The sequence below is a fragment of the Vanacampus margaritifer genome, chromosome 2 (assembly GCF_051991255.1).
Source record: "Vanacampus margaritifer isolate UIUO_Vmar chromosome 2, RoL_Vmar_1.0, whole genome shotgun sequence".
Taxonomy (NCBI): Eukaryota; Metazoa; Chordata; class Actinopteri; order Syngnathiformes; family Syngnathidae; genus Vanacampus; species Vanacampus margaritifer.
The window spans coordinates 30,539,077-30,549,895 of record NC_135433.1 but is presented as its reverse complement, the minus strand read 5'-3'; the positions used below and the strand labels follow the sequence as shown (position 1 = coordinate 30,549,895).

General features: G+C 39.4%; 1 protein-coding gene across 2 annotated transcripts in view; it reads right to left on the bottom strand.

Annotated features, from left to right (window-relative positions):
- Positions 1-371: 371 nt before the first annotated feature.
- Positions 372-10,819, bottom strand: part of LOC144042874 (uncharacterized) — a 33,168-nt gene continuing 22,720 nt past the window's right edge. Inside the window, exons 3-6 of one of the 2 annotated variants that reach the window (XM_077555911.1) lie at positions 7,042-7,128; positions 4,590-4,667; positions 4,119-4,358; positions 372-2,026 (exon numbers count right to left, since the gene is read on the bottom strand). In XM_077555911.1, the coding sequence (XP_077412037.1) occupies positions 786-2,026; positions 4,119-4,358; positions 4,590-4,667; positions 7,042-7,128 (1,646 nt within the window). In that variant the 3' untranslated portion in view covers positions 372-785. The remainder of the gene's footprint in view (positions 2,027-4,118; positions 4,359-4,589; positions 4,668-7,041; positions 7,129-10,819) is intronic. The other variant, XM_077555912.1, reaches the window with a different exon arrangement.

The following is a 10,819-nucleotide window of genomic DNA, read 5'->3' as shown; positions in this document are numbered from 1 at the left end:
AATGTAACTGGTTCATTTTCAGCGCAGCCACATCAAGTAATGAGGGTGTGTACACTTGCGCAAATACATAACCACAGTTGTTTTTTCGCTCTTCTAAAAACGTTTTTTTGGGGGGCATTTCACAAGGTTATAGGCATCAATAATGGTCGAAAAGTTTTGAAATAATTTATTTTGGTCTTATGTTTCAATTTCACAAAAGCACTGGAATTTAACAACAGACTTTTCACAGCCACTGCAGGTGAACGCATCTTTTGCATAAGGCCGAATTTTTCAAATGACCATCATGCCTACTTTTAACAACATTCCAATATTGACCGTGCAGTTGGAGAACTCTACATTTGTGACATTTTACTGCCATCTTGCTACACGCTGCAAGGACTCGATCAGGTAAGGTTTGAGGGCAGTGTGGCAAATTATATAATTTCAGTAATCTGATTTTGCAGATTCGGTAATAAAAAGGTTATGGATGAGGTTATAGCAAAGCAGAGTGGAACCATCAACCTCAGATAAAACTTGAAGGTTTGCTAATTTGGAGTCTGTCCAAAACTATAAAGACAATTGTTGTATAAGCCTTCTAGTCAAGTTATAAAGTTATGTGCTTTTGTATGCTCACCAGCCGGGCCCTTATAATTAAAAATATGGACCAAGGACCCAGCAAGCATGGCACTTAATCCACAAACAAAAAGGCATGCAGAGCACAAGACAAATATAAGCAACTTCCTGCTATAGAAGCATGAACGACTTTAGATTAATAGCCCCGTGTTAGTCCCACTCTTCCCTGTAGTTCACCAACCTTCCAGTGGGGGGAGCAGTGGTGATGTGGACTCCTGGTGCTTGGGGTGTGTAAGGACAGAGGGAGGGACTGCGGGTGTGGTGAACAGAGCGGGGCTGGCTGCAGCTTTGGTGGGAGTGTCTGATGATGTTGGCTTTACAGCTTGACTGATAGTGGAAGAAGGACAAGCCAGTTGCGTGACTGCAGCGCCTCCGGTGGAGGCGGCCGCATTAACAACAGCATTTGGACTGGGAGCAGTTGCGGGGGTTACGCGTGAGGCTGAGGGGATGAAAGGCTTAGCATCAACGTTGAGGACAGATTCAAGGGCAGTTTTAGGATATTGCGTGATAGGTGAGGAGCTGGGCTTTGACGACGCAGCAAAAGATGGAGGGACATCTGGATTGAAACCAGAGGAGGTTTGTGAAGAAGGGACAACGACATCTGCTGATGTGGACGAGGCAAGTACGGGTGTGTTGGTGATAGGGGTGGTGTTCTGTGAGTCGGGGGTAGAACCTGGCGGCGTCTGGAGGACTGAATCCAGAAAAGAGAATGTCTGGGAGACCGGGCTCAGATTGTCTCCTGTCATCAATGCTAAATTCCCACTAACGACTCCAACTGCACTACTCTTATTGGTAGCGTTGCCAGGTGAGCTAATCGGTTGAGGTTTGCTCGTCACATTTTCACCATCGACATACATGGGCTCAAAAGAGCTGAGAGATGGATCTGCTGCAAGTCTATCGTGGGAGCGATTGGTCAAACTTGTCGGTGTTTGCATAGACGTGGAGTAAGCTTGACTGGGGTCCGATTTGACAGACTTGGAGTCCAAATGGCCAAAGTCTGTTGCTGTAGCCCAGGTAGGAGCAACTACAGCTGGTATGGGAGACACTGGCTGCTGGGGTGCTCCCCACTCCTCTGGTAGTCTTGCCCGACTTTTCAACTTCTTGCCTTTCACTCGACCTCCTGCTCCACTCTCTCGGATTTCCCACTCCCAGTTGTCTTCCTCCTCATCCTCCTCCTCCTCCTCCACATCCTGTCCAGCCTTCTCCTGCAAGCCATGTTTGTCGGAATGGCCGTTCTTCTCCTGCCTATCCAAGAAGCTGTACACCTCATCACGGCCCTTCCTCTTCTTCTTCTTCCGCCTCTGCTGTTGCTTGCCAGCCTCGCACCCCGATCGCTCAGGACTGAGGGGTTCGGAAGTGGAGGAAGTGGGGCTGCTGTCATCCACTGAGCCGCTGGGAGAAAGGGTGGGAGCTGCTGAGGGGGGAAGGTTTTATAAGAGCAGGAACCAGTCACATACTGTGTCACAAATCAAAATCAACCACCAAAAATAAATTTGTCATGACTGAAGGTATTTTTGCTTGACTGGGTTTTGATCTTTAAAACGTCATATGCATCATGTATTATTTTAGTATGTAAGAATGATTAAGTCTCTGAAGATTTGTCTCCTTTCTATGACAAGAAAATATCACATTTCAGTCAGAATATTCATTAGAACTTTTTTGGGGGGCAAAACCTGTTAAGATAGACAATGCTTGGACTTTGTAGTGCATTTGTATGGACAACATATAGTTTTGTGGTGTGGACAAACTGGACAAATACTACCAAATGTTTATTTGCTTGTTCCAATAAAGATGTAGAGTACATTATTTTAATTGTATTGGATGGATGGATTATTTGTATGTACTGTGTGTATATGGCTGCAATATAATCATTAGTTTCACTAATGAGTTCATGGACCTTTGTCTGGCTGCTTTAAATGAAAGGCGAAAATGTATGCTATTACTTGAAATACGTCTCAGCAGTTGAGCCTTATAATTGTAACGTAGGTCAACAAAAATTTGCAGGAAAAATGCCTCAAAAAGGCACAAAGAATCTTGCATTGCTTTTTATGAAATATCTCGTCAAGGCTTCGGGTTGTGAAGGATCAACTCTTACACTCAATAAGGTGACAATCATAAACTATAAAAGGGAACTGACAGATTAATTTTGGAATAGTTTTAGTCAATGTCCAAAAGATTTTATGAACAAAATCAAATTATTGACCAACATTTATGAATTATTTTTAGAGGTACTATAAAACAAAATCATCCATAACATTCACTAATAATATCATTTGTAAAATTGTTTTGAGAGTCATAGCACTGTGAGCACACTTCAGTAACCAGTCAGATTGGGTATGAAGGAGACATAAGTTTGATTCACATTTAAATGACATCATCATTAGCAGCATGACCCAGGGTACAAAAGGCCTTGTTTATGAAGCAGGTACACACAACATAGCAAAATAGGCATACCGAATATAACAATAAATGTAGTGCAATGTGAATACAGCACAGTATTACATGCATGATTCCAAACCAATTCATGCGTGTTGGAAGCATCACGGGATACAATGAGCCATTGCTACACATGCATTGACACAAAAATAAAAAAAATCATATAAATACAACATCTGGAAATACATAACACAAACAAGGGAATGACAAACAATGCATGCAAATTCGTACAAAAATTAACAAATAATATTTTGCATATAAACTTTCTTGAAATGATCCAATCGTGTTTTTTTTTCTTTCTATCTCTCATTATCTGACCTGTCATTACAGTAGATATACACTTCTGGTATTCATATTTTTAAAATATTACTAAATATCGATTTACCAGATAAAACAGAATGAGAGGCAGAAAATAGAGAATGCTAAAAAAACAAAGTGAACCTCCTCCAGATCTTTTCAATCTGCTTATCACGTCATCTTTTTGTCTAAAATATCTCAGCTTCTGTCGTTTCCAGCAAGCCTTTAGGTCTTACATCATAAAATAAAATAAATCAAAACCTAGGAAAAGGTGCATTCCACCCTAAATCCGACTTTTCACTTCATTGATTGGTTCCTATTTGCCGTGTGATGATTTGGCGTGCCATTAATGAATGCTTCTAATTCTCCTTTCAATTTCTAATTTGAATAGGCTGATATGGTATCTTGTTTTTTCTTCATGCTACAGAAACTATTGAGCTGCGTGGTTCCAATTAATAAATGAAAGAGCAGCGAAACTAAAGATAGGAGTAAACGTGACAACAACACAGCACTGTTCTGTAACTGCTCAGTCACACGAAAAGGCTGCCCTCTGCTGCTCAAAGTATTTCCTTTGTGATCACATGACACTGCTTCTGACTGCACCTACTGGGCCATCACCAGGGACAAAAGTCATATTTGCACTTTTCATTTCACAATTTCAGGCTAGGCATACAATGCATGCGGCTTAACTACGTCATATCATCACTTCTTCACTCATTTCAACCATCCTTTCTGCCCCAGCATCACACATGCATCCAAATCATTTCTGTTACCTGGACTGCGATCCGACGAATGGATTCCAGGAGCACCAGATGAAAATGGATCACTCGGTTTGAAGGGATTGTTGCCACTGGTAATATTGACCTTTTGGGGCTCTGAACCAAAGAGACCGGAGGTCTTCTGCGAGTCTGTCGCTTTTCCCATCCCCATCTGGCCTAGAGTGGAGTTCACATTTGTCCCAAATGGTGGCATGCTGGAACCCATATTCCCACTCATTCCAGACTGAGAGAACCCTTGAGGAAAGAAAACAGAGATGTTCAACAGGTAGCTGTTTATCTTATTTATTTATTTTGTACCTAGTCCACACTATATTGTTTTACTTTTATTTCATAGCAACTGAGGTTTAGGAATCACTTTTATGAAATTCTTGTACAAAACAAATATTTAAGTTCAGATTCTATTTGTTACATTTTATCTTTTTAAATTCCCTTGAGGTAGAAATTTGAAATGAAAAATAAGATAACCTAAAAATGAGTCTGGCATGCTGGTGTCCTTGGTATTGTTCTGACCCCACTGGCCAGTCATTCCACCCATCATAGGACCTTGGAAAGCAAAAGTGAGGTAGACAGAATCATCATAAAGTTAGTTCTTCACAGAAAAGGGATACCCCTCCAATATGCAGTTTGCTGTGTGTGTGTGTGTGTGTGTGTGTGTGGTCTTGTTTTTGTACATAGTGGGGCCAACATTCTGGGATTTCAGATTTTTTTGTTGTTGTTGTGGGGTCCACCCATCCATGTGGGGCCATTTTGGTGGGCCCCACAAGTTTAGACCTCTTTTTGAGGGTCAAGACTTGGTTTTAGAGTTTAGGTTTGAATTGGGTTATGGTTGAGGTTAGGGTAAGGAATAGGGATAGGCAATAATTTTTGATGGTTGGGGTTAGGGGAAGGGGCTAGGAAATGCATTATGTAAATGAGATGACCCCACAAAGATAGTGAAACAAACTTGTGTATGTGTGTGTGTGTGTGTGTGTGTGTGTGTGTGTGCGTGCGTGCGTGCGTGCGTGCGTGCGTGTTCGCGCGCGAGCACGCGTGCGTGTAAAACGTATTCCCAGCTATTCCCTGAAAAATTCACCTCATCATATTCTTTGCGTTTTGTCTTGACTGCGATCTGTGTATGTTGGGGAGGAGCTAAGTTTAGCCTGGGTTGTTAGTGGAAGTTACAGCCGATTTATTTTCATTATTTGTGGCAGGGTTCAATCCCAATCACACATGGATTGCCTTACCTTACTTTATGCTATATAAACAGATAGCGCTTTAGATGAATGTAGTGCCTCTTCCTTAACTAAAATACTGGCCTGAGATAATTATTTGAATGAGAACATTTGTAATGGTTTTAGACTGGTCACTCACTAGTCAATCATGGGGCAGGTAAAAAAAAAAAAAAAGGGTTTTGGCATGTGAGAAGAAAAACAAAAGCCTAAGAAAATTTATGCAAAAATGAGAAGCTTGCTTGTGTGTAGCTCCACACAGAAAAGTCAGAGCTAAGATTCAAACCAAGAACTTTTTATTATGATGCAGACATGCAAATCATGTCATGCACAACCACGAGTTCCTAAAGGGGACTACAGTGGTACATCGGAGTTTGAACATAATTCGTTCCTGCAAAGTGTTCAAAGTCCGAATTGTTCAACCTCCGAAACATTTTTTCCCATAGGAAATAATGTAAATGCAATTAATCCGTTCCCAAGTTCCAAAAACAGAAATTTCCAATTTTAATTTATTTTTATGTTTTTTACATTTACACCCACAATAAAGAATACCTTACCTTTTTTGTTGTGGTGTGATAGCATCAGTGGATGATAAATGCTAAATTAATGCTAGCTTTAGTTCAATGCTGAGTTTGTGTATTTTACATTGGGCTTGACAATGGTAATAGTTTAGCCTTGTACAGATTATTTCCTCCATTCCCCACATCAAAGATTTTACCTGATGTTATATAAAACTACTTGGTGTCATTTGAAAAATAAATACTGTATAATGGTTTTCTTTTTCATAATTAATTCATGTATTTAGTTTCCTGTGTTCACTTGCTCTCTGGTCATTCTGTTGTCACTGAACATTATAAGTCTCTTCCCTGTTTTCCTGGTGGTCCTTGTGTCTTGTTTGTTTTTTTGAATACTCATTACCATGTTTGATCTTGGCTCTTTAGCAAGCTTGTTTCTCTTCTTTTGTAAATACAAATGTTTTCTCCTGCACCACTGCCTTGCTTTGTCTGCTTCCCTGCAACTGAGTCCACCTGTTTTTGCTTCCACTCCACCACACAGAACTCTTAGCACAATTGTTTGATAAATAACTTACATTAATGATGACTTTTAAAAAAGTGCTGCACTTTATGTATGCCACTATATTACAGTTTGTCTCAGTCATTTTGTTACATTTCTTGAAACTTTCTCGAAATTTGCAAAATAGTGCATTTCCCCTCCCCAAAAAAAACCATCATGGATTACCTGCAAAAGTGTCTGGCTCAGAATCCATAGTTCATCTCTCAAAAGCACAAATGTGAACATGTCATCGCCATCAGAATGACAGGTCCTGTTATCATTGTGTACAGATGTGACAGTCAAATTGCTTAGTCATGTTGTCAATGTAATAGCATACTCATGGATGGATGGTTTGAGGTGAACAGCAGTTAAAGTTTTGATGGCCATTATTCTAAATTGCACAAGTTACTTGGTCTCCTTATTTATTTATGTATTTATTTATTTATTTTTGTGTTTTACAGGCAAGCATACATCCTGATTAGAACTATTCGTAAAATGCCGTACAGTTATCAAGAGGTTTACTCACCCAAACTATATATTTTTTTAAAAACAGCCAAGTCATAGCTACTTTGGTGTACAAGATAACAATTCTGTACATTTGAGTTAAAGCAAGCATTAGGTATCAAATAATTGATTTTTCATCAGAAAACTCTTACCAGACAGGTAGTCGGAAGTGAATGCTGGCTGTCCAGGTGGGTCTTGGCGTCCACCTGGTAACATCACTGACGAAGTCATCCCAAGACCTGCCCGGGGAAAAACACAAATCATTATGAAAAATGATCAAGTATGTATACACCAGTAAATCTCTCCCAAGCTAGTGGATTCACCGACTATGGAGGCCATCAGGGGCAGCAGTTTGCTCCAGGCATTTAACCAAAGGGATCATTGTGGAGGACGGAAACATGGTTGTCATCCCGAAACATTTTCTCCCTATTCATCACCTGACAAGATCTTGCCACTTGCACACCAAACATTTTCCAAAACCGTCTGCAGCAGTCAGTAAGTGTCTCTCTCCCGATGCGTGCGAGTATTTGTGCATCTTTGACAATGACGCATGCAGACAAAACATGTCGCTGAAGGGTCTATCGTCATGGTTACACCAGAAGAGGACGACAGCATCTGTGGCTCCTTCGGCCACACTTGCTCTTGGCAGTAGTGTCTGAGAATCATCACATTTGCGTGTGTCACTGAAGGACATACTACTCGTGACACTCACACTTACTCGCACACTCAATGGTAAAATATGCAACTATTAGCATATGGCTGCACAAAACACAAACGACTCATATATCTGCAGGATTGAGGGAAATATACAGTTTATTAATATTCTATATTGTTAACACATAATGTAGTAATATAGGCTAAACACAATGGTATTATGTATGTATGTATCCAAAACATTCAGAAATAAATTATTTCAGGTTCAATTCAATTCATTTGTTTTATTTCACGCTTTAAAAATGAAAGAAATGAAAAGGGGACAGAAAGAAGTAAAACTATGTCAAGAGAAGCGCTTTTTTCTTTTAGACCGGTGGTTTTGAGCTTGAGCCATGCATATGAGAGAATGGTTGAAGAAGTGCAACAAGAAGAAGTGCAACAATGCTTACTACACTTAGTTCAGATCAAAGTAAAATTAATAAAATACATTTAGTCAGCATGACATGAATAATTTCATAATTGGACAGAAGGCAGCGCAATAAAACATTTCCATACACAAAAAGTACTTGCCCACTTCCCAAATTCTTATTATTATTTGCAGTTTCCCTATAGTTTGTTTTGTTTTTATTTGTTTCTCTCCTTTTGCAAATACAGCTTTCAATCACTTTCAATTTTCTCATTTGTTCTTGAATTTCTTTGGACTGTGGCATGAAGTGTTTCGGTTGAGCTCTTGTAGCCTACTTGACTTTTAGAAAGAGGAAGAACCATGATTTTGTAATTCAACAAATCTGGTGGTAATCAGTGTAATTCAACTCAGCTTTTCAAAATGTGCGATTAATCACATCGTAATCAACTCATGAGCAATTTATTTTTTACATAAGAGGCCAGAAAAGTTTGAATACATTTTTCTTTAATAAGTGGAATTATCATTTAGAAGCTGTGTTTTGTATTTATTTGGATTGCCTTTTTTTTTTAGATATTAAGAGTGCCTTGACGATCAGAAACAAAAATTTAAGTGTGATGATTACACAAAAAAATCTGAAAATAAGTTTCTACACCTCTGTACATGAAGTCACGTAATAGTTATTGCTTTTCCATTTGCCGCTAAGTGTCGGCATCGTGCCTTCAAATTTTTGCAGACTGACAAAACAAGAAGCGAAAAGGTATTTCTGTCATCTGACTAGGAATGCTAGTGCTACAATCAGCGCTAAAAACAAAGCAGTCTGTCATCTGTCTCAAAAACTGAAAGAAAATGGAAGTCCTGTCAAATGTTCACTGGAACAGACCAAATTTCTTCTCAGCCAGCTTCCATACTTGATGCAAGATGTTTTGCATGAAGGTGATGCATTAAGTGCAATGGCTTTGCTTCATGCTTCAATATATATAGATATATATTTATAAAAAGTCAATGCATCTTGTGCATCAGCGAGCTATAGACACGTGCGCACACACTAAATGTGAGGGCAGCACAGCTAGAATCCAGTCAGGCCTCTTGAGGACTGCAGTCGTTCTCCATGCTCAAGGTCAAACTCCATCTTTTAAGCCAAACTGCATTTCTGCATCACTAAACTGAAAGCTCTCCTTACATTTCTCATCCAAGTAAAAGCTTCCAAAGTGGGGTACCACCCCAAAAATAGATACCCATTGCGTGGGTGGGTGGGTGTCAGTGAGAGGTTTTAAATCAACATCATATACTGCAGTTTTTCATAAGATGCAAAGCTGACCTTTTCCTGTTGAGTTTATTGTGCAGGTACACATTTACAGGGAAAGGCTCTTGAAAGGCAACTCAGTTATTGTGACAGAGCATAAACATAAAGATACATAAACACTGCTGGGGTGCAACGCTTCTTGCAATGTGTAGTGATTAACATCATGAAATAAAATGGCATTATGACCAACTGGTAGTGTTGTAATAATGTATAATTAGCATCCGTTCCGTCATCAACCGAAAGGTGGGACCATTTTGTGGATTTTTTGTTTTGCTGTTTGCCTTAATTCATTGACTGTTTTATTTTTAACTGCATTTCAGATGTCCTGTTTTGTTGGTGGTACTTGAATGCACCTCTGTGCATGGTCAAAAGTGAAATTGAAAACACTGCTTTTACTTCTCTCCTGCAGCTGATACAAATTTTCCCATAATCACTCAAATGTATTATTGTGTGTAAACGCCATAGGGCAATTTAATGACTTAAAACCATTTGCGGAAAGTGTTGCTCACAAATTATTTGGCTATGAGTGAGTTATTTAACCTTATGTGCTAATTTCGTTGATACCCCTTTGATCCAGATTTATTTATTTTTTAAATCTAAAAATTTTACAATATCATTTCTACCAAAACGCTACATTACTCAGTATGGTACAAATCTTGACTTTTATTTTTCAGATTTGGTATTTTTCCAATCCAAGCAGTTACCTTACATGAAAAACATAAAACAATTTTTTTTTTGTGCATTAAAAAAAAAGGCTATGTTGTCTTTCTCGGGACCTGGATGAATCTGTTCATGGCTGATGGTGTCCGTAACGGTTGAAAATCTACGCTCTGAGGATGTGGATGATGTTTGTAAACAAAGCTACCTCGTTGCCAAGTTTGATAGCACTGGCAGAGTGTACCTCACATTTCACCACCAGGTGACCGGATTCACTAAGGTTCGAGTTGATGGCTGGCCTGTATCTGATTCTGTACTGCTGTATCTCGTTCTGAACCTGCTGTGTCTGTGGGATGCGGAGAGTGTTCCTGTCTTATTTTAACTGCCATGTCCTTATCAGCAAATAGTTCCTCAAGGGCAGAGCTTTGGCTTTTTTCTGGAAACAAGAAGAAAAACACTCAATCATGGTAGATGGCAGCAAGTTGATTTGGGTAAATTAAGGGGTGTCTTTAAATATTTTTATTTCACCACTGTTGCTACTGCACAGTCTTTACTAGCTAACGATACGCTTTATCTGTACTACTGATTGTCACACCCACCTAAGTGGGGCGAAATTCTTTCTCCGCATTACCTGTAGATTTAGATAGCTATTGTGCATAGCCATAAAACAAAGCTACACACTAATATCTTAAGTTAGTGACACAAGATCCCACTGCAACTCACGTAATGCTGAGTTTCGTTAATCGTAAACTTACCTGTTGAAATTGCAGACAGTGCATGGCTGTGGTATGTCATCTTCTTACAGTTGAACAGTCAGGTATTTTAATAAATTTGTCGTCTTAGCTCCTCCCAACATACAAATATCAGTCAAAATGGATGCCTTCAACATGTGAGTATTAAAAAAACCCAC